This window comes from Heloderma suspectum, chromosome 1, assembly GCF_057233095.1.
Source record: "Heloderma suspectum isolate Gila_16-S chromosome 1, 16-S_ref, whole genome shotgun sequence".
Taxonomy (NCBI): Eukaryota; Metazoa; Chordata; class Lepidosauria; order Squamata; family Helodermatidae; genus Heloderma; species Heloderma suspectum.
In genome coordinates, this window is record NC_139458.1 from 327,009,352 (window position 1) to 327,036,225 (window position 26,874).

At 42.2% G+C, this 26,874-nt stretch overlaps 1 protein-coding gene across 2 annotated transcripts; it reads left to right on the forward strand.

Annotated features, from left to right (window-relative positions):
• Positions 1–1,080: 1,080 nt before the first annotated feature.
• On the forward strand, positions 1,081–25,278 carry NUS1 (NUS1 dehydrodolichyl diphosphate synthase subunit). Of its 2 annotated transcripts, XM_084827388.1 has the most exons (5): positions 1,081–1,668; positions 14,185–14,307; positions 14,798–14,950; positions 19,294–19,393; positions 20,821–25,278. In XM_084827388.1, the coding sequence occupies exons 1-5, from the start codon at positions 1,272–1,274 to the stop codon at positions 20,909–20,911; spliced, it is 864 nt and encodes a 287-aa protein (XP_084683514.1). In that variant the 5' UTR covers positions 1,081–1,271; the 3' UTR covers positions 20,912–25,278. The 2 variants fall into 2 exon arrangements, with proteins under 2 accessions (XP_084683514.1, XP_084683515.1); XM_084827389.1 differs by lacking the exon at positions 14,798–14,950 and having other exon boundaries at positions 20,821–23,368.
• The last annotated feature ends 1,596 nt before the right edge of the window (positions 25,279–26,874 follow it).

Here is a 26,874-nt window from a genome sequence, read left to right on the forward strand (position 1 = left end):
CAATAAACTTCTGTGGATACCTTTCCTAGAACTTGGGCTTAATTCAGTCCTCTCCAAAGCAATCACTGAGCCTTTTCTTTTTTAGTCTACAAAGTCCCATGCAGTCAGGTTGCCCTTAAACCAATAGGGTTAACAGTGTCTAAAATTGGTCTGATAGTGTTAGGTGCATAGGATCTGACTGTTAAGAGTCTCCCTTCTTTCAGTTATTAGGATGGGATGCATCTAATGCTAACATAATCCTGACATTACCATATGGGTCACATGTGGGTATCTGATACTACTAATACCAATGAATTATAAACAAGGTATTAGTAGTTGTAGTGGTAGTACTTTGAAATCACAACGTGCTTTGTTAGAAGCCACTTTGCTGTGAATATGAGATGTCATGGGATACAAAAGAATGCAAATATATAGAAATTAGCAATGCATAAATAAATTTTTCCTAAAGTTTGTATGCTTGGTTATTTCTGTAGTGCATGTTCGCTACTGGTGAAAAGAACAAAGCTATTGAACCTTTATATACAATCTCATTTCCAAAGCTGATAGCTCAGACTGTAGTGAAGAAATGGACAAAGCAGAGGTGTTTCGATATGGTGCGTGAGTATTTATTACTAATGTATTCAATATCTATTCCGCCAAAAAAAAAAAAAGGTGCTCCAAGTGGGTAACAAAATCTAGACTAAAAACATAGCATAAAACATAAAGAGAGCTTCGGCTGTTGGGCGGCATAGAAATGTAATAAATAAAATAAAAATACAAAAAAAAGAAAGAAATATAAACAGTCCCAGCCAATTAATACCAATTGTGTGCAAAAAGATCAAAAGGGGAAAAGAGCGTCTTTCAGCATCTGACGCACACTCCCGTCGCTAGATGGCGCTGTGTAAGAGGAAGACACGCGGTAAACGTAGGAGGGCCCCACCGCTGCAGGCGGCCGAGGGTTCCGCTCCTTCTTCTTCGCCGAAATGCATTTAGAGCCGCCCTTTCCTTAAGGGGGCCACGTCATTCGCTCCACCAACCCGGAAATGATGCTGTCGGCGCCGGCAGCGGCTCGGCCAATGGGCAGCTCGCGCGTAGGCAAGAGGGGAAAGGTCAGGGCAGGTATGGCGGTGGCGGCGCTAGCGGTGGCGGCCGGGCAGATAAAACCGTGTCCGTGAGGGGAAGGCAGGCGAGATGGTGCGTGCCCCGCGCCGCAGCTGAGCCTCCCTCGCGCCAGCCGCCTCAGCCACCGGCGCCCCTCTCCGGCCCCCTCGCGCCGCCCTCCGCCCAGTCCAATGAGCGTCGCGTTCGAGCTGCTGTGGCGCCTGCTGCACGCCCTCCTCAGCGTCCAGCGCGCGCTCCTCGTCTGGTTCCGAGGGTGGTTCGCAGGACGCGGCTCGTGGCTCAGCCGTTGGCGGCGGCGCGCGGCTTCGGCCGCTGCCGCCACGCGGGCTCTGCTGGTGCCGGCGGCGGCCACCGGACCGTTCGCCTACCACAAGCCGGCGGCGGCGGGGCGGAAGGTGGCTGGCGGCGGGGCCCGCTGGCGGAGAGAGGTGAAATCCCTGCAGAAGCTGCCGGGCCATGTGGGGCTGGTGGTGACCGAGGAGGAGCAGAGCTACGCGGACGTGGCCAGCCTGGTGGTGTGGTGCATGGCCGTGGGCATCTCCTATGTCAGCGTCTACGACCACGAAGGTGAGCTGTCTTCGAAGGCGCTCTTCTCCCCCCGCTCTGCCGGGGCTCCTGTGACGGTTCTCCCCTTTCGGCTTTTTCCTGCGGAGTAGGTGACCTTGTGCTCCGTGCTGGCTAATCCGGAGGAGTGCCCCTTGCCGTGCTCCGCCAGTCGATGCTACGCACGCTCATTAGGGAGCAAAGTTCACTTCCAAGTGAGCATGTCTAGGATTGCTCCGAAAGAGCCTTCTGTCGCATCGGACACATAGCAGATGTACAGCGCAATCTAGTGCATGTTTATTTGGTGTTCAGTGGTGCTTATTCCTAGGTAAACTTGTGCACAGGACTGCATTCTTATGGCGTAAGCTTTTGATTAAAAGAGTCTGCTTCATCAGTGCTGTAGCTAGTCTTTAAAGTGTGATGTGACTCCTTGTTTTGGTTGCAACAGACTAAGGGAGCAATCCTATGGCCACTAGACACTGTCTAGAGGGCCACAGGATATGCTCTTTTCCAGAAATCCGATCTCCCCCCTCATCTGCACTGCCTCAGAGGCAGTGTGGACAAGCCCCGTCCTCTATGCTCGGGGCGTTCCGGGGCGGGGAGAACGGAGTTGCACATATGAGACATTCAGTGTGTTGTACAACAGCTTCCTCACCCGGTCAGCCCCCCGCTGTCGCTACTAGACAGCTGAAAACAGCTGTCTAGTGAAAAATAGCAAGGCAGGAGAGGCACGGAGGGAACGATCCCCCCCCCCCCCGTGCCTCTCCTGCCTTGCTTAGGATAGGCGGTCGCCTCTGAGATTGGAGGCAGACGCCTATCTAGTTGGGATTGCGCCCTAAATTGGCTATCCCACTGAAATTAAACTTGGGTTAGAGTCCATTGAAGACAGGAGAGAGCAGTGTGTATACTGCAACAGTAGCATGATGCTGAAAGGGTATATAGCTTTGTGAAGTGGTGAGGATATTGGGCAGTCTAGTAGAATGCAATGGCAACCATATGCAGGCTCTATTTCATCTTTTATTTACTCATATACAGTCAGTGTTTTCAGCACACATTTGTAATATTTAGAAGAACACACTTGGGTATATTTGAGAATGGAGTGCGGGAAAGGTGTTCTATAGGGTAGAACAAATGTGAATTGGCCTAAGCGAAATAGTGAAGGTTTGGGGTATCATTTTAAATGGAGTAATTTTATCTACCATGAACTTTATTTGATTAATGTGTTTAAAACTGTGGTTAGATGTATCTTGATCCAGTGACATCAGTGTTCCTAAAAACCTTCAAACTTTGGCCCTCCATCTTAACTTGATACATTCGGAGACATCCTTAATCCATACTGACCACCTGTTTGGCAGGTGAGTATGTGTAAATCTTTGAGCATAGCTGTGTGCATCCTACTGACTGTATTGTGGCAAATGGACATTAAAGATTATTTCAGCAGAATGGTCTCAGTCCTGTTGCCCACTGCTTTGCTTTTCAAGGTATTGACCCCAAAGCCCCAAACTAAAAATGTTTCAGGTGATGTGCCCCTGTCCCATTCATATATTAAAGGATGCTATGGGAGCTGGATTTATCAATATATACAGCTCTCATTCTATAAGGATTGCATCCTGACTTCTGGAATATGAGGAACTTTTTTCCCCCTTAGCAGTCAATAAATAACAAATTAGAATCCCATTGTTCATGTGTCTCAAGTCAAGTACATACAAGGCTCAAAGGTAATGCCAGTAGCCAGTGTGAAATATATTTTAAGAACCTTAGAAGAACCATGTTGAATCAGACCAAAGGCATATCTAGCCCAACATTCTGTTGGCATAGTGGCCAACCAGCTGCCTGTGGAAATCCACATGCAGGACAGAAGTGCAATAACCTCCTCCTGCTTGGGTTCCCCAGCATATACTGAAGTAACCCAGGAGTGGTGGGCTTGTAGCCAGATGCTGTTGAACTCCAGTTCCCATCAGCCCCGTCAACATGACCTCTGGTCAAGGACGAGGGGAATTGTTGTCCAGCAACATGTGCAGGGCCACAGGTTTACCACTCCAGCTTTATAGATGCTTCACATCTGTTGTTTCCAAAAAATGTCTGTGTCAGTTGGAGTACGTATTAGTGTTCCTTAGGGAGCAATCCTGTGGCTCCTAGACAGTGTCTTGGGGGAGCCATAAGATTTTTTTGACTCCTGGATCTGAGGTCAGAGACAGTGCTCTGACCTCGGACCCAGGGGTTCGAGCTCCCCTTCCCCTCACAGCCACCATAGGAAGAACTGCTCTGGCTGCCTCTCCAAGGTCGCAAAAGGAGGGAGAGGGGGCGGTTCTGTGGGTGGGGAGGGAACTGGGGAGCCTGGCTTACAAAGAATTATCTGGCCTCCCCAGCCTTCTTCCCTCTCACTCTGCAGAGAAAAAGCCCATCCAGCAAAAATTTAGAGCAGGAGGAGCCTCCACGCTTCTCCTGCTCTGCATAGGATGCCCATCAGCCTCTCAAGTTTGCAGGCTGATGGGCACTCTGATAGGACTGAGCCCTTAAACAGTTAATAGTAATAGTAGTCAATTATTTCAAGATGTGTGTACTTAATATAGTGAGGTTACAGAGAAATGGGAAGTAGTTAGTGATGGTTGTTTAGGACTTTGGCTACAGTGGTTGCCTTAATTATTTAAAATATTTTTTTCTTTTTCTTTAACTTAAAACTCTGGGGAGGGAAATATCTCTGATTCTGTCAGTATTTTATTTTGAACTTGAAATTTTGAAAGGCCTGGAGCATCAGCAAATTATGCAACTGTCTGTAGGCTTTAATTTCATTTGTTAATGTAAGCATGTTATTAAAACTCACGTGACTATTTAGTCTCGAGTTAACAGGCTGATGTTTGTCATATTTTGAAGTGAATCACTGGAATTATTTGGGAAGCAGAAGCTTTTTTCCACCTTGTTGATAATGTTTAAAGCCAAAGATAAGCACTTTATGTTTCAGGATGCTGTACTGAAGCATACATATTCAACAGTTCAGTTATATGCAAGAACTGTAAAAACACACACACACACACACACAACTTTCAACCTTGCAACAAATTGTAGTTAGGTTGTTTTAATAATCAGTTCTAAGTAAAAAGATAGTCAACCTACAAAACAATATTATACATCCATGCTTTCTGTTTATAGCTACTTCTTTGCATGATAAGCAAGACAGAGTTGGCTGGCTCTGGTGTGTTCAGTGTGACTCTTGGGAATAAGAATTGCACCTGTAGTTGCCATGGGGTTGGAAGTCTCAAGGAGGTCATGCTGCACAAGTGCCTTTATGTGGCAATTTAGGCTGCTGGAAGGTCATTCTGTCAGTGAAACACAAGTCTCTGCTGCTGTGGTGATGCTGGATTATAGCATTGATTCACGGACACCTGTTGCTGAAGTACTGAAATTATTTGTAGTCAGTTGTGGTATGGTGGATCATAGAGCAAAGATAACTTTGTTTCTCTTGGGTGGTATTGAACCTTAGTTTTAAGGTCCTCTAATAACATAAGCATAGCCTCATGGTGTGGAGTAGGAGAGATGGGAAATGTGAGCTCATTCATCTGATATTTCCTCCAGCACCCTTCTATGGCATTGTAGTTCCTTGCTCCATTCTTCAGTTGTGAAGGCTGATCCAGAGTACCAAGTGGGAGGAAACCCAAAATCTCTTTTCACATAAAGCAGGGGAGAGCAAAATGCAGCCCATGGGCCACATGTGGCCCTTGCTGTGCCTGAATTAGGTTTTAAAAAATGGGAAAAATTGCATCCTTAGCAGCTATAGAGCACCAACAGTGTCAAAATTAGCTTGTTTGCAAGCTAGTTTTTACCCTTTTGGTGCTCCATAGCTGCTAAAGATGCAGCTGCTATGAATGCCTTTCCATTCCTGGTTTGGTGAGTGAGGTGTTGCCCGTGGGAGGGTCCAGCCCACAGTTGCCCACCCAATATAAAGGGTGTTGAGGCTGTGTCTCTGCCATTGCCCAGTCTGGTCGATAAGTGCACACTTTTAAAAAACACTGGAGAGAGGATTGTTGGTTTTCTCCTATGAGATTTCCTAATCAGAAGTTTAATTGTACATTTAAGACTAAATTATAGAAAACTCAAGTAATGGATTGAACAAATGTGGTATGACTCAGTACTTCCTTAGACCCTCCTTTCCCAAGAAGTCATCTTACAGGTTAGCAAGTTACATTGAGTGGCTATTTAAGAACGTAAGAAGAGCCACGCTAGATCAGACCAAGATCCATGTCATCCGGCATTCTCTTCATCAGCTGTCTATGGGAAATCTATCAGCAGAACATGAGTCCATCAGCACTCTCCCACCCATGTTCCCCAGCAACTGGTGTACATATGTGTACTGCCTCTGATACTGGAGGTAGCATATAGCCATCAGGACTAGGAGCTATCAATAGCCATTGATAGCTCCTCCATGAATTTGTCCAGTCCCCTTTTAAAGCCATCCAAATTGGTGGCGATCGCTACGTCTTGTGGAAGTGATCTTCACAGTTCAACTATGTGCTGTGTGTGCTGAATGTGCTGTGTGTGCTGAATCAGCTTCATGGGATGACTCCCAGGTTCTAGTATTACAAAAGAGAGAGAAAAATGTTTCTCTGTCCACTTCCTCCATACCTTGCATAATTTGGTATGTCTCTATCATGTCCACCCTTACTTGCCTTTTTTCCATGCTAAACAATCCCAGCTGCTGTAACGTTGCCTTATATGGGAGATGCTCCAGCCCCTTGATCATGGAGAGAGCAATCCTATGGGATCGATGGTCACTTGTGAACCGGGGGCGACTGCCTATCCACTGCAGGGTGGGAGGAGTGGTGAGGAGTGCATCTCCTCCATGCTCCCGCTTCCCTGCTTTTGTGGCTAGACAGTCAATTTTGGCTGTCTAGCTGTGGGACCTCAGAGCACAGGGTGGGGAGGCCAGACAACACATGGGAAATGTCGTACTGGGACATACCGGGACTTCCGACCTCCCCACCCCACCCCACCCCACCCCCAGGAATGCCCCATTTCCCCCACTCTGCTCTTAAGAGGACGGAGCACAGGGCCAATCCATGCTGCCTACGAGGTGGTGAGGTAGGGGGTGGAGGTCGGTTCTCTGAGAACTGACCAATCCTATGGCCATCTAGCTGCTGACTAGCGGCCATAGGATTGCACCTTAAGTTACCGTTTTCTGCACTTTTTCCAACTCCGCAATATCCTTTCTTAGGTGTGGTGACCAGAACTGTATTAGTAAAGTGTTAGAAAAGTGTTTCTAAGTACTTCTTTCTTAAGGTATTTTAGAGTGTGTTCCTAGGCATATTTACACAGAAAAAAGTTCTATGACTCTCAGCATGCCCCAGCCAGCCATGCTTTTTCTGTCTAAACATCCATAGGATTGCACCCTTAATGTGTTTTTAATTGATGTTTTGTTTTAATTGTGTCATATTTCAAATATATCGTTAGCCAGCTTGAGTACTATGTTAGATGGAAAGCTAGGATGTAAATTAAATAAGTTAGGGTGCCTCTTATACCAGTGTGGGGTGTCATCTGTGAAAACAACTTTAACTGAACACCATTTGGGGGGACATCACATTGCTATGTGGTGTTTGATAGGACCCCACCACCAAGACTAAAACAGCTGCTATTACTCTACCAAAATAAATTTGGCTTAATTTATCTTCTGAGATTATTTATGCGTGTGTCATTTGAAACAAGACTGTTAATCTTATTTTCAGTCAGTTTGGCAATATCTGTGCAAATTACTTGATTTGAAGTTATTAATTAGAGGCTTTAAAATGTAAAAAGACTCTATTCATAATTTGGAAGTATTATTATGGGTTTCATAATATATAATTAAGATGTAAAGGAATAATAATTGGGGAATTCAGTATTTATTGAACTGTAGTGATTTCAGCTAGATTGTGCAACTCTGGACAGTGTGTTCAATATCACTGAATTACATATTAATTTAATCTAAACTGAAATACTTTTGAGCAATACTTAAATCTGGGTGGTAAAATTATTATCGTTAGTGCAATTAATATTAATTTACTATGCAATTTATATTGGGGGGTGCAGTTAGTTCAGTTTATAAGGGAGCAATCCTATGGCTGCTAGACAGCGGCTAGATGGCCATAGGATATCATGTTATCCGGGAACCAACCTCCCCCCAGTTCCGCACTGCCTCGCAGGCAACACGGAACAGCCCTGTCCTCCATGCTCGCAAGAGGAGTGCGGAGCGGCTGAAAAGGGACGTTCCTGGGCAGAAATGCCTGTACGACACATCTTTGTCATACAGCAGCCTCCTTCCCCGCTGTCCTCCCACGGCTAGACAGCCGCAATTGGCTATTTAGCCAAAAATGCAGGGTAGGAGACGCACGGAGGGAATGATCCCCTCCGTGCTTCTCCTGCCCTGCTTTGGATAGGCGGTCGTCTCCGAGCTCGGGGGCGGCCACCCATCTGGATAGGACTGTACCCTAAATAATAAATTATTTTAATTTAATAATAAATTATTAACTGGGAAACATATCCAAACTACCAGTTTGGGATGCACAAACTAAATGTTGTATGTTGATAGCCTGCCATGAATTAAAAATATATGGAAATCAGTGCTTCCAATTTAAACAAGAGCTCAAGGAGGATGAAAAAAAGGAAATTACATCTCCTTTATTAAGCAATTTAAAAAGTTATGAATTATTCAAATATATCTTTTGAAAATAATTTTGAGGATTTTAAGCAAGAAATTCAAAGACAAAAGAGAAGACGAAACATGTTACAAACCAAAGAATAGATACAATGGGGAAAATATTTGTGGATTTTTAGGAAAATATAATAAACAACGTGAAAATTTGGGGGGAAACTGGAGATAAGTAAGAAATACATGAAAAAACAAAATCTGCTATAAATGATGGCTGCATTCGGGTGTCGCTAAACTATGATTTAGCAAGACATGAATGAGCCTAACCCTCCCCCTGCCCCTTGCTGTCTTCCCTCTTTTCCTCTGTGGCTGAAAGAGTTCAGAAGCCTTCACTAATACTAAATTTAAAGAATTGAAAAGTAAATTCAATTGAATAATTGAATAACCTGCAGAAAGAAATATATGAGTACTCAAAGGACTAATGACTTCCAAGGTCCCTTCAAACGCTAAGATACTATTCAAAAATTAAAGGAGACAAACCACTGCAGTATTTTAACAGTTCTGTTTTAGTGAGAACAAATGGGAGTAACCTACCAGGTGAGATAATACCAAGAAGGTAGAAACTAGCTGAGATTCTGTACATACTAACAATGTAGTCATGCACAGTTTGAGAAAATCTGGATTAGAAGGCAGTCTAGAGATGCACAATTTTCAAAATTGTTGTATCTCTGTAACATCTGCCTCTTTCATAGAGTTAAAATTCCATGCAGAGAGCAAAACAATTTAAAATGGGGAATCCCTGTGTGTGCTGTATCTTTAAGATATTAGTGGAAAATGTAAGCATCGGAACCAAGGAAGAAACCCAGGACATCAGACAGATCTTGAAGATACACTAGCAGAAGTGTGAAATTGAAGCCTTAGGGAATAGCTTAAGTATAGAAAAGATATTGTTCCTATTTATAGGCTAGTAAATGCATAATTATATTACTTGACTGTGTATTGTCTTTTTTTAATATTAATGAGTCAGTCAAGTTCATAACACTAAATATTAGAGCTGTGTGCAAATGGCCTCTCAAAATTCTCCACCCTATTTGTGTGCAGAGAAATTAGGTGGACAATTTCACCTAATTTCTCCAGGGGGAGGAGAAATTCTCCAGCAGTTTCTCACAGGTGGGGCTCACCATCAGCAGGGGTTAGCACAGCTTCTTCCTTTTTTCCTAAGGGTTTTGGTGTTTTTGTGCAAGCGGCAACAGCATCAACTGCACTGGCCTCCATTTTGCATCCTCCACAATGCAGGTGTGTGTGGGAGGGGGCAGTGTTGTATCCAGCTCCAGAGAAGACATGGAGCTAGTGCTGTGCCAAAAATCTATCTTCCAATTTCCTGAAAGTGTTCTTTCCCCATGAAGAATGCTTCCATTTTTCTGCCTCATTCTCGGGGCATTTTATAACTTATTTTGAATTTATCTTCATGGTGTTTTGGAGCATACCTAAGCACTAAGAGGTGGCCAAGGGTGCTGTTTCTTCTTCTTTCTATTTCGCATCTCTCTATTGTTCTGCAGCCTTCTAGGCTGCCTATACTTCCTGATCTGAAAAAGCTCTGTGCTAGGAACTACCTCATGATGTCTTCCACTGCCCTTTAATTGAAGTGCAGGAAGCCGAGGAGGCTACAGCTTGCAGGAGAGATGATTGTACAATGAAAGAAAGGACACTCATGCACACAGGACTGTCACTGTAGGGTTTGCACTCTGTGACTGGGTTCACACGACACTCCATCCCATTGTGGGTAACAAGCCGTGATGGGTTGTTGTGTCATGCGAACCCGGACCAATTCCTGCAGGGTGGCTTATGCATGGGCAACAAGCCGCCCTAACAATTCCTGCAGGGTGGCTTGTTTGTGGGGTTGTTCAACCCACGATAGGTTGGCATACCGTCCAAACCCATTGTGGGTTGCAGGCATCAGGCAGCGAGCCGCTTGGCAAGAGGAGCAGAAACCCCTGCAGCTCTTCCTGAGCGCTGCTACAGTCGCTCTTCATGATCATGACCAAGCCACTTCAAGCACCCCTTGCCAGTGATAGCCCCTCCAACTGTGCCCAAGAGGCACTTCGGAGGGGCTGTCACAGGCTCCCTGGGTTTTTTGTTTGTTTTTGGCCTGACATTTGCGCATAATGGGAACAAAGTTTTTGTGGGTTTTTTAGCCCCAGAAATGTGTATAAATGTCCCCTTTTTTAAAATTATTATTTTTTGTTGGGTTTTCAGAGTCGAAACTCTGACCGTCAAAAATATATAGGCTTGTGTTGTCTGCAGCCTTGTATGTTTCAGCTGTCAAACATACAAGGTAACATTTGACAGCCTTTGACAGTTGACAGGTGGGGAAAGGGGGTCTGGATCACCGTGTTAGCAAGGTTATCCCCAGGTTTTTAAGTATTGCCCCAACCCTTGGGCAGGGGGGTGCCCTGCTTCGAATCCTCACTTGCCCCACTGTCCAGCAAGTGTTTTTCAGGGAGATATACACGCCAGGGATGCCTAGCAGAGTACCAGGGAAGAGTGTATGCTTGTGTGTTAGTGTGAATAGATGGGGTGATATGTGCGACAGAGAAGGGGTGGATGGATAAATGGGGTGTGTGTGTGTGTGTGAGAGAGAGAGAGAGAGAGAGAGAGAGAGAGAGAGAAGGTGTGTTAATCTCACTTTTGGATTTGGCCCTACCCACCACTGGTGTGCAGCCTTTGACCACTTTCTGCTGAGGGCTGCAAAAAGATTGCCTGCTCATGCTTGGCCATCAACACACACCACATACCCTTGATAGCCTTAGTAAAGAAAAAGTTTTAATCCTCTGCACAAGACTTCTTTAGAGGACTGTATAACTGGCAACTGAAAAACTGACGGGTACTTCTCTATTTAACATAAAAGCAGCTATATAGTACATTCTGCTCCAACTCAAAGTTAAATCAAGGACTGAAAAGTGACGTCTTCTACAACTTGTGAAAATAAAGTGGAGATTGGAATACAGTGTATATGAAGACATTTCTGTAAACATGGGAAACTATTCTGAAATGCTCCCATAGAGAGTTGAAAATGAAATACCTTTTACTCCACAATGTGGTACCCACCCCCCATACTATTTTCACATTAACATTACATCTGATTTCTCAACTGGAATCAGATTTGGGATGAAAGTGATGCTTTTATCAGGATAGGTCTAAGAAATAAGCAGGAATTTATTCAGAACACAAGAGTAATTTGAGTACTACATTAGAGGATCTTAAAATCTTAGAAAGTAGTTGGGCCCACTCAATACTCAGAGCAGCATGAACCATACACCATCTTCTTGAGGAGGATTATGAAGCTAACAAATCGCTTGCTAGGAGGCAAATGGGGGAACACTGCTTCCACTTTTTAGAAACCTAAGACAATAATTCTGTAATAGTAATGAATAGCTCTCAAAACTAGAAAACTTGCATCTTCTCTTGCCTTTCTTGGGTGCTTTTTCTATTGCGGTGGCAGTAGTTGCTGTTGGTTGGAACAGTGCCATTCCTATATAGGCACATACTTACAGCTGTGCTTCAACTTGGATACTAATGTTTGACAAAGAAAATAATTTGAAATGTGCATATCAAGTTCAGCTGAAAGACCTGTGCGAATCATAAAATCATGTGCAAAGTCACCTCTGCAGCTACCACTACTGGTTCAGACAAGTATAGCTTGCATAATGGTAGTTCTCACCTGTGCCCAAGAGCATGTGCTTGTTTTTCTTTAAAACAAAAGCCTAGACTTAGCTAGCTTTAATATTTGTTGATCATGTATATGACAGTTCAATCCTGTTTTTAAGGTGGAAAAAATAACACAACTCATTGTGCTCTAAAGTTAAACTTTGGGAAATTACTGGTTGAAAATGTTGCAGCTATTGGCTGGGCTCCACATAGATGCGTGAAAGTCCACATATATAGCTACAAGGTGCTTCTGTGTGATCACATGTGGTAGCATGTGAAGCAATGGTGTAATCCAAGATGTCTTACAGTCAGCAATCTCTGGGATGATACTAAAGTTAAACCTGGAAAAGTACATTAATGTAAAGAGAAGTTACTAAACCAATTTTACTTGTGTGGTTTTCATTATTTCATCATGGTCAGGCATTCATTGGCTTTAAAACCCTTTCTCCTATCCTAGAGGGTACCAGGGAAGAAACTAGCTTTGTCTAAACAGTTGATAAAGCAAGATTAAAACATATGAACATCTTGCATATTAGTCTGGGAAAGGTATGAGAAAAAAGCAATGAACATAGGCAAAATTGTAACAGAAGGATTTGAAAGTGTTTTCCATTCAAATGATAGCTAATTAACAAAATTTGACAAAATCAAAGCACGGGAACACCCTCAAATTTGCATTTCAAAATGGTGGCTATGTACTAATCTGCAGGTAAGTGTAACGAACAGAGCACAGTTTACACCTCATATGGGTCGGTGGGCACATTCAGAATCTTGTGAGGCTGTCATGGGCACTCTCACAAAATGGCTGTCATGGGGGCTTGCTTATTCATAAAATGACTGCCATGCTAGGCATGGCTAGTCACAAAACATTCATTTCCCGGAAGGCAAACTGGTGAGACTAAAGAAAAGTAACTTACCCAAGTACAAGGCAGAGGTGGAGTCTGAGCTCCAAAACACAAAATTACTGTTTTGAACCTGAATAAAGATGGTGCTGGAGGGGGCAGCTCTTTGCTTTGACAGCTTGACAGCCTCCCTGTTTAAAATATATATTTTTAAAAATCTTAAGAAATAAAATTAAAATCAGGAGGGGCAAGGAAACTGGTATGTGCCAAGGGAGATGTCCACAAGCACCACATTGGAGACCCCACCCTCATGGAAATTACTCATGTTTTTGAGTAATTTATGGAAAACTGTAGTCTTTCAATCCCAAGAAGTCATGAGATGGTGTCTGAGCTTTATCTGTAAAGTCTTGGAGAAAGAGTAGATAGTAGCATGTATCATCACTGAGTTGCTGTCAAATGCTATAAATGTTGGTTAACGTATGTCATTATACTTGAATATTGTTGAATCTCTCATATAAGTGTCTGTCTTTCTACCTATCTACCTAGCTATCATGCAGTGAGAATGGCACCATGTGGTGGAGCCTTCAGGGTCTGAAGACACTTGCGGGGAGAGAGAAATATGGGTGATTCAGTCAGGAAAGGGGATCTACTGAGGAGAAGGGAGAGCAAAGGAGACAGCAGTTGCCCCCTGATATAGCTCACATTCTGAGGCAACAGCTCTACAGGCAGGCAGCAAGTGACTAACTGAAGGCCTTTCACCGACATCTAATCAAGGATAGCTCTGAGAGCCTTATTGTTAGCCTGTGATAAAAAATAATGACTGGGTTGTCAGAAGTCTGCATAATCCGTAAAGAGATATTATATCTGCAGGAAGAGATCTCAACACTAACAGAAAAGGGGTCAGATGGGATCAATTCTGCAAGCTTTCAAGATCTCCAGATCTTTTATCAGACAAGATGTTACAAGAAGCAGGTTGGATGGCAGGGGATGGGATGAAGAAAACCCTGACTTAATGGGTCAGTAGCCCTATTCAGATCTTTACCTGCTTGTGTGTAGGGCTAAAGCATGGAGCGGGACGTAGGTGCACATAAAAGCCCTGCCCCCAGCATCCCTGCATGCCCAGTACCCAAATAGACCTTCGCTTTGGGTGTGTCTGTCTGTAGAGGGCTGTATAAGCAGGTTCAGCTGCTGGTCATGTGATGGTACACATGAAGACCAGATAGCCTCAGATATTTTTTTTTAAGAAAAGGAATGTATATTGGTTTCCCTAAAAACATTTTCTGAATCTAGAGAGCTATAAAAGTAATCATCAGAGATTTCTTCAAAGACAAGAGTAAACTACCAATACATCTTTCTCTCTTCTCCATTTCCAAGGTATTTTCAAAAGAAATAATTCAAGGCTGATGGATGAAATCCTAAAACAGCAGCAGGAGTTGTTAAACCTTGACTGTTCCAAATATACAGTGAAATTTGCAGATCAAGACAAAACAGATCAAGGTAAGATTGTGTTTTAAAAATCTTACACTATTAAAAGAGGGATAGAGAACTCCTGGACACCCAAATATCCAGAAATACTGATTAGTTCCCTCCATAGGAATTAATGGACATCCCTTTGAGCACAAGCGATACTATGGACATCTGAGCACATGCAGACCACTGGAGTGGAGTGTGCCTGCATACATTTTCACAAATATACGGGTTTTTTTAGATGAATGTTTAGGCATTGATATCAAACTTGTATTGAACTATTGATGTTTTAGCAAACATGTTTTTAGAGTTTTTCTGCAAAAACTCAGTTGTAAGAACATTTGAAAAAATCTAATTTATTGGAGTTTTCTATTCAAGGAATTCCTCAGCTGTGGGAGATGGGAGTGGGGAAGACCACAGAGTGAAGAATGATGTGGTTCTATACCACTTGGGATAAGGGATGGGCATTGGCACCTTTTTTTCTACCTACAGTTAAATTGCTTAAAATTTTGTATTGCAGTTTTAAATTGCCAATCTGCACTGAACGTCTTGTCTTCAGAGGATGGAAAGACAGATATAGTAAGAGCAGCTCAGAAATTTTGCCACTTAGTAGCACAAAAGCAAAAAAAATGCACAGATCTGGATATGAATGTCTTGGAGAACTTATTAAGTAGTAAGTATGTTGGTGGAAGCTGTTTACCTCTCATGAAGAACAGTTGTGGGTGGGAAATGGCTCATCCAATGGCAGTAATGTTTCCAAACCAAATCAAACACATTTATATCTAGATTTGAATTTCATACCCACAGTTAAATTTCCACAGTCTTCGTTTTGGCAAACAGAAGGGCTGCTTCATGGAAGACCTATTTCCCACATACATATTTGTTTATCCTTCACGAGTATTACCATAGTGGTAAAATAGCCATAAGTGCATTAATTGCATGTGATGGTGTGCATGCAAGGTATATGGGCTGTCCTACATAGGAGTATTTGTGTAAAAGATTCATTTCTGGTGAGAAGTACTATTTATCGTCTTGAGCAGTTGTATCTTTCAAAGAAACAAGTTGTTTGAGACTTGAGTGGTACAGTAATTGCTATAGCACACAGTAAATTAAAGGAGAAAATTCCTTCATCCAACCAATGCAAGTGGAAATTTGATTGCCGATGTAGCTCAAAAAGAATTGTAAGGGCAAGGGTCCAAAACTCAGTGGAGCTGCATCCTTTCAGCAGTGTCAGGAGATGGTTACATTTGTTGCTGTTACAGGTATTTATAGGTATAAATGTAAATGTTGAGACTTGGCTGATAAAACTGATTTGCATTTATTTGCATATGGCCATTTGAGGAGAGTTTGCTTTGTGTATTCTAAGTGAATCAAGTAATGACTCACTACATTTACTGTCTGGCTGTCTGCTCTAAAGCCCAGATGTCGAGCTGTGTGTTAGGGCATAAAGAGGAAAGGTTCCATTTTACTGTGGATTTCTGCGCAGGCATCCACAAATGTGCCTCTCTCACTGCTTGTAGCAGCCTGGTCAGGTCAAAGGAGCTGTGCCACAGCACAAAGTGAAATACAAGTGAGGGCTTATTTTGTTCACTGGGTTTGGAGGCACTTGGAAGCAGTGGGACTCTTTACTGCTTTGGAAGGCTTCTGAAATTCAACATGTTAGAGAAAATATACTTCTTCACTCGGGAGAGATGAGGTCCGTGGCAACAATAGGTTCTGGCTATTCAGTTTGTGGATGCCTGCATGTGGAAATCAGCTTTGAGCAGGGATGTGTGAAACAGTAACAGCAACTACTGTTGTAGACACAAATACCCTTAATATTTCCAAGATAATGTCTGTGATTCAAAGAAGCCATATGTGCAATATAGGAAAGAATTGTGCAAGCTGCTGAGGAGTTTCTTGAAACTTCTGAAGCAGCTACTCTTTGCTGCTGAAGCGAGAAGTATTTTTCCTTAAATTGAACAGTAGCTTATACTTGCTTCATTAATGGGAACTTCTGCAACAAAATCTTTAATATGTCTCCATCTGTATTTGTGGTTCTCAAAGCAGCTTAAATGTGTACTTTGAATTGCAGCTAGTGTATGTTGGGTCTAAAAACACTGAAAGTTTAAAAATTGATTGAAAATTTGTTGTTCTATCTTTCACCCTAAGGTATTTATTTATTTATTTACTTACTTACTTACTTACTTACTTACTATATTTGTGTACCGCTCCACATCCAAAGATCTTGGAGCGGTGAACAGACAGATAAAAGAATAAAAACACCCTGTTAAAACAATTAATATTTTTTAAAAGAAAGAGTTCTGACAAACCAAGTTTTGATAAACCACAGCTGGTCACTCAAGGAAGGCCTCCCGAAATAACAGTGTCTTCAGGAGGTGCCGGAAGTAACACAACTTTGGCACCTGCCTGATCTCCAAAGTTAGGGAATTCCATTGGAAGGGGGCCACCACACTGAAGGCTCTTTTCCTGGTGGACTTCAGTCGGGCCTTGGATCCATATGGAACCACCAGGAGCATGACCTCAGTGACTGGGCAGGTTGGTAAGGGAGACAGTGCTCTCTCAGGTATCCTGGCCTGACATTGTTTAGAGCTTTGTACAATAGTACTAAAACCTTAAACCTGGCCCGGTAGCGAATAAGTAGCCAGTGCAGTTCCCTCAGCAAAGGAGTTTCATGCTGAAAAGGGGCAGCTCCCGACAATACCAATGCTGCTGCATTCTGCACTAGCTCCAACTTCCGGACCAGCCTTAAGGGCAGCCCCACATAGAGTGCAGTTCAGTAATCCAGTCTTGAGGCTACTAACACCTCTACTACCATGGCCAAGCTATCCCTGTTCAGAAGAGGCCAGTGGTACAGGCATTACTACCCTCTTGCTATTTCTAGAAATATTTCTAGCGACCTCTTCGCTATTTCTAGAAATAGCAAGAAAATAAAGCTAATATTAGATCCAAATTTTCTTAGCTCACTTAAACTTTAGAGCTAAGCATTTTTGCTCATAGTAAGTTAGATTAAAATCAGTAGAATTTACTACCTGTTACAGGGTTTCAGTGCAACTACCACATAAACCAGAGGTATGTAACCTAAAATTTCCAGAAATTTTGAAGCCATGGGAAGAAAATGTTTTGTTTTTCTTGCGGGGGGGGGGGGGAGCAAGGGTCAGACATTTTCAGAAAAATATGTAGTCTTTATTTTTTAGTGCTCTTCACAGATATGAAGTTGTTTTGTTACGTTAAGAACATAAAATTTATTACATACAACTTGATTTGCTTATTAAAATTATGGTATATTACATTTAAAAGTATAGTTCATTCATGCAATCATTACAAATTGACTAATTGAATTTACTTAAATATTTTAAATTTTTGTTACAAATCTATAAGGGCGCAATCCTATGGCCGCTAGTCAGCGGCTAGACGACCATAGGATAGTTCGGTTCCTGGGAACCGACCTCAGAGCCCACACTCCAAGGTTGGTTCCCTGAGAACCCCATCCCGCGCTGCCTCGTAGGCAACATGGAACAGCTCTGCGCTCAGAAGAGGAGCATGGAGCAGCGAAAACGAGGCATTTCTGGGGCTGTGCCAGGGCGGGGAGGGCGGAAGTGCCATTCCAACACTTCCAATGCGTCAGCCAGTGTCCGTCCATCCCCTGCCTTCCTGCAACTAGACAGCTGAAATTGGCTGTCTAGCCACGAATGCAGGGCGGCTGAAGCGCGGAGGGGGCAATCCCCTCTGCGCTTCTCCTGCCCTGCATTGGATAGGCGCCGCCTGTCCTGATAGGACATTTAACCCTCCATTGCTTAACTCTAAGGAATTCGATGAAGTTTTGGGTATATTTGCAGCTCTTATATTTTTTTCTTTTGTTTTTAGTGCAGGTTTGTATTGGTGCAGTTGACTTTTCTCCTGGTCAACCCTACTAGATTGTTATCTCTCCCTTATTTTTATTCTTGTCGCTCTTAACCCTTTGATTTATTAAAGGGATAGGCTCATCACCAGATTTGAGGCAAAAGCAAATCTTGATCTCATGCATAGGGTCATTTTCCGTTGAGTTATCTAAGGTTGCTCTTTCAGGTCTTCTCACTTTGGGAGGTCCAGGGGCCATTTTTGCACTCTGCAAAACACCGTAGCAACAACAAAAAAAACATTTCTTTAAAGGCCTCTGTAGCTACTACAGGGTGCCGAGAAGGTAAAATTAACTTGTTTGCAAGCTAATTTTGACCCTTTGGGTGCTCTGTAGCTGCTAAAAGTGTTAAGTGGGTTAACTTGGGTAAATTCCTGGCTACACTGGGAGCCAGTGGCCACATGTTGCTTAGCACTGTTGTACAGCAATTGTAATGATTTGATATGGTACGTGGTGTTACATAAAAGTCTTCTTGTTACAAATAGTTTTTAGAAACTATTTTGTGGGGAGTAAAGGACAGGTAGCAATATATTATCACCTTGTCTTAAACCGTTTTATTCATCATTCTAAAGAAAATATTTCATAATCCAAAATTGTACAATGGGGGGGGGGGGGAGACACAAAGAAAAGGTGAGGGGAACCAAAAAAAACATTTTTCCCTGAGTGTTTATGTGTGTTTTTCTTGGCCTTCACATCTCTAGATCCTCCAGATGTTGTCAAAGTGCAGCTCTCCTCTGCCCCAGCCAGCATAGCCAATGCGCAGGGATGATTTAGTCCAACAACATCTGAAGGGCCACAGGTTCCCCACCACTGATATAGACCCAATAATTATCTTCAGTGTCTACCGCTATGTTGTAACCAGATAAATGCTAAGATTTTAGCTTTTGTTATATTTATACCAGATAAATTGATAAACAGCTGTGAAATTCTTTTTGGTAGCATTTGTCTAGGGCCTGTATGTTGTATTGTCCAGAATCTTTGGTATCTTTCTATTCTATTGCAAACAGTTTGCAACAAATGCATGTTGCTTGTGACAGTGAAGATGTGCTAATGAGCCGAGGTAGTCCTGGCTCTACAAACACAAAACTATTGTATTCATTCTGTCTCTATCTCTCTAGGTACTAATGGCTTCCCTGACCCAGACTTGATAATAAAGTTTGGTCCTGTGGACAGTGTATTGGGATTTCTTCCCTGGCAGATCAGATTGACAGAGATCGTGTAAGTGGGCTGTACATAAATAATATGCAACTTAAAACAAATTGGTCTTTGAATTACCAGTAGAATTGACCCTTTGTGTTTAAACCTAATTAGGTGTGTGCGAATATCAGTAGTTACATTAAGCAAAGAACACACTATTCCTGCCATCATGCCCCAGACAATAAAAATTCCCTAAAGCTTCCATTAAACATGTGTTGACAGTTTTTTTTTCCTTCAGCTCATGGAGATATAAGGTCTACATTTTTATAAAGGTACAAAATGCATGGACACCTTGTACAGGTAAAAATTAATAGAAAAAACATGTATTAAGAAGAGGAAAACATATAGTTTTTACGACATTTTAGCCAGTCTGTGAGTATGAGAAGTAGTTAAAAGGTGTCAAGAGTTAATGGGCTTGCATTTTGACCCTAAGTATGCACTTCAAGATCACCTCCTTGTATTCCTTGTTAATGGATGCAAAATAACTGCCGTCCCCTGGCCCTGTACTTGCAATCACTTACAAAGATTGGTATCCCTATCTTAACCCCTGAGCATGAATTTAAATAGTTGGAAAAAATACTATTTTAAAATTACTGCAAAACTAGGGTCAGCAGCAGGCTTAGCTCTATAGCAGTACTGTCGATCTTCCTTCTATATAAATGAGTATCTACCATTCGAGGAAAGTAACTACTGCATTTGGGGCCTCGGCTCTTTGTGTGTGTGTGTGTGTGCGCGCGCGCGCATGCGCACATGTATATGTATGTGCATGCGTGTAGTGAGAGCAGTGTGTCTGTCACCTTAACGGATCTCTTGAATATATGGGTCCCCTCTTCACTCCCTAGAGCCTCATGTGGCGCAGAGTGGTAGGCGGCAGTAATGCAACCGAAACTCTCCCCACAACCTGAGTTCGATCCCAGCGGAAGCTGGTTTTCAGGTAACTGGCTCAGGTTGACTCAGCCCTCCATCCTTCCGAGGTCAGTAAAATGAGTACCCAGCTTGCTGGGGGAAAGGTAGTTAGGACTGGGGAAAGCAATGGCAAACCACCCCACTATACAGTCTGCCAGGAAAATGCCGAGGAAAAACAGCGTCCCTCTAGGGGTCAGTAATGACTCGGTGCTTGCACAAGAGGAACCTTTCCTTTCCTCCACTCCCTGTCTATCATAATGATGAGTATTTTGCCAGTATATATTAAAAAACCAAGGAGATCCTACAAAGCCTTATTATACACTACAAAACAGTAGTCTGTTGCTGGCATCTGGCCAGAAAGGTTTGATTGATCTGACTTCATGGTTTAGTCAAAGTTACGTCTGTGATGATCTATATATCAAATGTTATAAAATAATAGAGTAATTGTTCAAACCAAGGTTTAGGATAATGATACCATGGCTTGTCCTGTACACACCTTGCATGTGATACTTAGTTTTTCCTTTCCAATTATTTTTTCTCAGTTCTTTGCCTTCACATGTGAACGTCAGCTATGAAGAATTCTTTTCTGCCCTCTGTCACTATGCAGACTGTGAACAGCGTGTGGGAAAATGACTTCTTGCAGAATATTATCAGGATTTCCATGGAAAGGACCCAGTGTCTCTGTTTACAAGTACCTGTGATACATACAAGTCCAGTACATAGTCTCTTAATTTATCAAATTCAATAAAGTGTCTTACCTTTTTAGAATTTGTACGTGTGTGTACTCATAGTCTGTGGAGGTGTGGGATAGCAATGGTATACTGCTGTGGCATATGGCATACCACAAATGTTATAAAAGAGCTGCTTAAAGGCTTCAGGCCTCTCCTCCTTCCAATGACCAAATCCTTAATACAAGAATACTTCTAACTCTGTGGAAACCAATCAAAGTAGCACTACAATCAATAGTACTATTGCACCACATAAAACCTGTCACAGAATCTTCTGTTGTCACACCTTTGTCCTCCTCTATCACCTCATCGGACTTCCATAGCTGAACATCTAGGAGCTTAATTATCCTTAAATGCTTCTAGAGATGCATTTTAAATGGAATTAATATTGCTGCTTAAAAAGAATATAAGCATAACAGCTCAATTAAGCTGTTTCTGGAATGTGGGAGTACTTTTAAATCGCAAGTTAAATGCATTCTAAAATAAGACCTTTAACAACTAATGGCTGCAAATCTTAATAGCGATGGTCTCTTCTCCCTTTCTCTCTTGGGAAGGTGAGAATGAGATGCATAAAATCTTCAGTAGAAGTAAGTGGATGTTATTTTGAATCATCATGTCATGCAGGCCTATAAGCTAAATATTCCAAAATGTAACATGAACTATAAGACATTCTATATCATAGAGTTTAGAATGGCATATTAACTTCTCAAATTGTAAAGTAAGTAAGACATAAGGCTTATAAGTTCCCTTTTTAAAAATGGTTTGATTCCATTTTTATAATACGTAAAGTCCACCATGCTGTCTTCATTATAAACCCAAGTACACTTGTGAATTTCCATTTTGGGGAAATGTAGTAGGAGTAGGTTAAGTTTGTGTTTGGCTGCCGATAGCAGAGGGGTGGGGAGAAGTATTAACTCATTATGCACTGATGACTTTTTCCAATTTTGAAATCATCATCCATATACTATCTGCATAAATGATTGTGACAATTAATTGTATGGCAGTGTGATAATAGACCTAATTATAAAACAAATATACAGAAAAATAAAATCCACAGACTGTTTTTTGTCAACTAACTTTCTGCAGCTCCGTTTAGGTGTTGCGTAATGTATATGGTATACTACTTCAACATTCTGTCCTAATTTCATGTCCCTAAACTTTGATTGGCAAGCTTTCTAAATAAGTGTCTGTTCAGTGTTCCTTTTTAAAAGCATATTTTCTTAAGGATGGTGAAGCCAGTTTATTGGAACTTTTTGGTTTAAAAGGGAACTGAAACATGGCTTTTTTTTATTTTTATTTTTATTTTTTTAAATGGCTTTTTATAACTGCCACAGATTAGTGGAGTCAAATATTGCAGATTATACTATTATTAAACAGTATTTTTCTCCTTTTTAAAGTATCAAATATGTAATGGGTTCAAAAAGCCTGTAACAAGAAAATGAACAGATTTCATGTTGCTTGTTTTTGAGAAAAGAATGCTTTCTGCTGTGAGCGAATGATATAAAAGGGCATCGGGATAATCCTATTAATTGGAATGCCAGAAGTTTGCTTCTGCTTCGGTAGTCCTCCAGCTTCTACTAAGAAGATCACATGCAGTATATTTCATGTACTCCGATGAAGTCATTTGGAAGTTTCTCCTTTATTAGGGACACAGGATTTAGAGTATATCCTGAAAGAGGGATGCAAAGTACTAACCGTGTGAATGGATGTATCTAGAGCAGTGGTGGGTAGGCTGGAGTTCTCGAAATGTTTTGGACTACAACTCCCATCATTGCTGACCATCACCATTATGATGGGCTGGTGGGAGTTATAGTTCAAAACATCTGGAGGGCACCAGGTTGTTTACCGCCTGATCTAGAGAGAATTTTCCTGAACTTCAGAACAATGAATTTACCAAAGCAATTCTGGTACAGCACATGATGCAAATTATGATAGCAAGGGGTGAGGGTTTTTGTCCCATTTTCCTACTTGTCCATTCTTTTTCCTGCTCACATCAGTCTGCTGCAAATTGCCAAAGAATATTTACAGTACCCACCCTCATTTGGTCCTCCGTAGTGACATTCCTTGACATAAGGCTACTTTCTGTATTAGGGTCAGAACTTAACATGGAGTTAGCTGTGCCAAAAACACTGTGCATATCCACAATTCACTCTTTGAATGTATGTCATTGCAGTAAGCTCCTCCATCTTTGTCTTGTCTTGTGAAAAGGTGTAGTCTACAGCAGTGACATTCTGTATATCTTTGGATACCTGTAAATAATATGTAAAGCAAGTTTTTATGATGAAGAAATTGACTTATTGGATTTCATTACTGAGAGTAAAATCTGAACCTATAAAACAAATAAATATATCTTTCTACAGGCAAAGGTGTTGTATGGAGATATATATATATTGGTTCTGCATACAAAGGTGTCCTTGTTGCTCATGCTGGCTAAGTGTATAAGGAGAAAGGTGTTAGCTTTGTTCAAAGAAGCCTTCAGGAATTTTTTTTTAGATGGATAATGAGTGCTGAAAAGTAATCTTGTCCAGAAAGATCTGGAATATACTTGCTATTACATATCAGCCTTAGCACAGTGTGTGTGTCTATTTAAAAACTGAGAAACACGTTTTAGCAGAATTAATCCATCCCTGGAGAAGTGGGGGGAGACTGATCTGCAAGCACTCTCTGAACCTCTGGAAGTCATTACCTTGCCCAACAAGAAGCAGAAGTAGGTGAGCAAAACAATCTGAAGAGCTAGTTTAAATGTTGGAAAGTCATGCAAACATGCATTTGGCATAGGCAGGCGCTTTTAGAGAAACACAGCTCCAAATAGGTTTTGGGCTGTAATCTTATGCACACTTACATAGAAATAAGCCTCATTAAACGCAGTGGGACTTGCATCTAAGTAAAGTTGCATAGAGTTGCTCTACAAGACTCGCAGAACAATGCTTACTAATATTCCAGTAGAGTGAGTACATACATGCTGAATGTCAGAACTACCTTTTGAGTAAATTATTTTGTTCTTTGTTGATTTTACTAGCTCAGGCCTGCTTGTTATTGTTGCTATTGTCAACCAGGTACAGATTGATATCAGGTCATGGCAGAGAGTTCTGACAAAATGTGGTCCACTGGAGAAGGAAATGGCAACCCACTCCAGTATTCTAGCCAAGAAAACCCCATGGAACGTATCACAAGGCTAAAAGATAAGACGCCGGAAGATGAGCCCCTGAGGTCGGAAGGTGTCCAATATACTACTGGGGAAGAGCAGAGGGTATTTCCAAGTAGTGCCAGAAAGAGTGAAGCGGCTGGGCCAAAGCCGAAAGGACACTCAGCTGTGGATGTGTCTGGTGGTGAAAAGAAAATCCGATGCTGTAAAGAACAATATTGTTTAGGAACCTGGAATGTCAGATCAATGAATCAAGGTAAGCTGGAGGTGGTCCAACATGAGATGGCAAGATTGAACATTGACATCTTGGGAATCAGCGAACTAAAATGGACAGGCATGGGCGAATTTAATTCAGGTGACCATCATATCTACTCCTGTGGGCAAGAATCCCTTAGAAGAAAGGGAGTAGCACTCATAGTCAACAAAAGGGTGGGAAAAGCAATACTGGGGTACAATCTTAAAAACGATAGAATGATCTCAGTACGAATCCAAGGCAAACCATTCAACATCACAGTAATTCAAGTCCATGCCCCAACCACTGATGCCGAAGAAGCTGAGGTTGATGGGTTCTATGAAGACCTACAACACCTTCTAGAACTAACACCAAAAAAAGATGTCCTCTTCATCAGAGGGGATTGGAATTCTAAAGTAGGAAGTCAAGAAATCACCGGGATAACAGGCAAGCATGGCCTTGGTGTACAAAATGAAGCAGGACAAAAGCTAATAGAGTTTTGCCAAGAGAACATGCTGATCATAGCAAACACTCTTTTCCAACAGCACAAGAGGCGACTCTACACATGGACATCACCAGATGGTCAATATCGAAATCAGATTGATTATGTCCTTTGCAGCCAAAGATGGAGAAGCTCCATACAGTCAGTAAAAACAAGACCTGGAGCTGACTGTGGCTCAGATCATGAGCTTCTTGTTGCAAAATTTCACCTTAAATTGAAGAACGTAGGGAAAACCACTAAACCATTCAGGTATGACCTAAATCATATCCCTGATGAATATACAGTGGAGGTGAGGAATAGATTTCAGGGATTAGACCTGATAGACAGAGTGCCTGAGGAACTATGGACGGAGGTCCGTAACATTGTTCAGGAGGCAGCAACGAAATCCATCCCAAAGAAAAAGAAATGCAAGAAAGCCAAGTGGCTGTCTGATGAGGCTTTACAACTAGCTGAGGAAAGAAGGGAAGCAAAAAGCAAGGGAGAAAGGGGAAGATATATCCAACTGAATGCAGAGTTCCAGAGAATAGCAAGGAGAGACAAGAAGGCCTTCTTAAATGAACAATGCAAAGAAATCGAGGAAAACAACAGAATGGGAAAGACTAGAGATCTCTTCAAGAAAATTGGAGATCTCAAGGGAACGTTTTGTGCAAAGACGGGCATGATAAAGGACAAAGAAGGCAGGGACCTAACAGAAGCAGATGAGATTAAGAAGAGGTGGAAAGAATACACAGAAGAACTCTACAGGAAAGATCTGAATGTCCCTGATAGCCATGATAGTGCGGTCACTGAACTTGAGCCGGACATCCTCGAGAGTGAAGTCAAGTGGGCCTTAAGAAGCATTAGTAACAACAAAGCCAGCGGAGATGACAGTATTGCAGCTGAGCTATTTAAAATCCTAAAAGATAATGCTGTTGAAGTGCTCCATTCAATATGCCTACAAATTTGGAACACTCAACAATGGCCGCAAGACTGGAAAAGGTCAGTTTACATTCCAATTCCAAAGAAGGGCAACGTCAAAGAGTGTTCAAACTACCGCACAATTGCGCTCATTTCACATGCCAGCAAGGTGATGCTCAAAATCCTACAAGCTAGGCTTCAGCAGTATGCGAACCGAGAACTACCGGAAGTACAAGCTGGGTTTCAAAGAGGCAGAGGAACGAGAGATCAAATCGCCAACGTTCGCTGGATCATGGAGAAAGCAAGAGAATTCCAGAAAAACGTCTATTTCTGCTTCATTGACTACGCTAAAGCCTTTGATTGTGTGGATCACAACAAAATGTGGCAAATTCTGAAAGTGATGGGAGGACCAGACCACCTTACCTGTCCCCTGAGAAACCTGTACCAGGGTCAAGAAGCAACAGTAAGAACCAGACATGGAACAACCGAGTGGTTCCAAATTGGGAAAGGAGTACGACAAGGCTGCATATTGTCACCCTGCTTATTTAACTTATATGCAGAGTACATCATGAGAAACACTGGGTTGGATGAATCACAGGTCGGAATTAAGATTGCCGGGAGAATTATCAACAACCTCAGATATGCAGACGATACCACCCTAATGGCAGAAAGCGAAGAGGATCTCAAGAGCCTCTTGTTGAGGGTGAAAGAGGAGAGTGCAAAAGCTGGTTTGAAACTCAACATTAAAAAAACTAAGATCATGGCATCTGGCCCCATCACTTCCTGGCATGTGGAAGGGGAAGAAATGGAAGCAGTGACAGGTTTTATTTTCTCGGGCTCCAAGATCACCGCAGATGGTGACTGTAGCCATGAAATTAAAAGACGCTTGCTCCTTGGGAGGAAAGCTATGGCAAACCTAGACAGCATAGTAAGAAGCAGAGACATCACCTTGCCGACAAAGGTCCGTCTAATCAAAGCTATGGTTTTCCCAGTAGTAATGTATGGCTGTGAGAGCTGAACTATAAGGAAGGCTGAGCGCCGAATAATTGATGCTTTCGAACTGTGGTGCTGGAGAAGACTCTTACGAGTCCC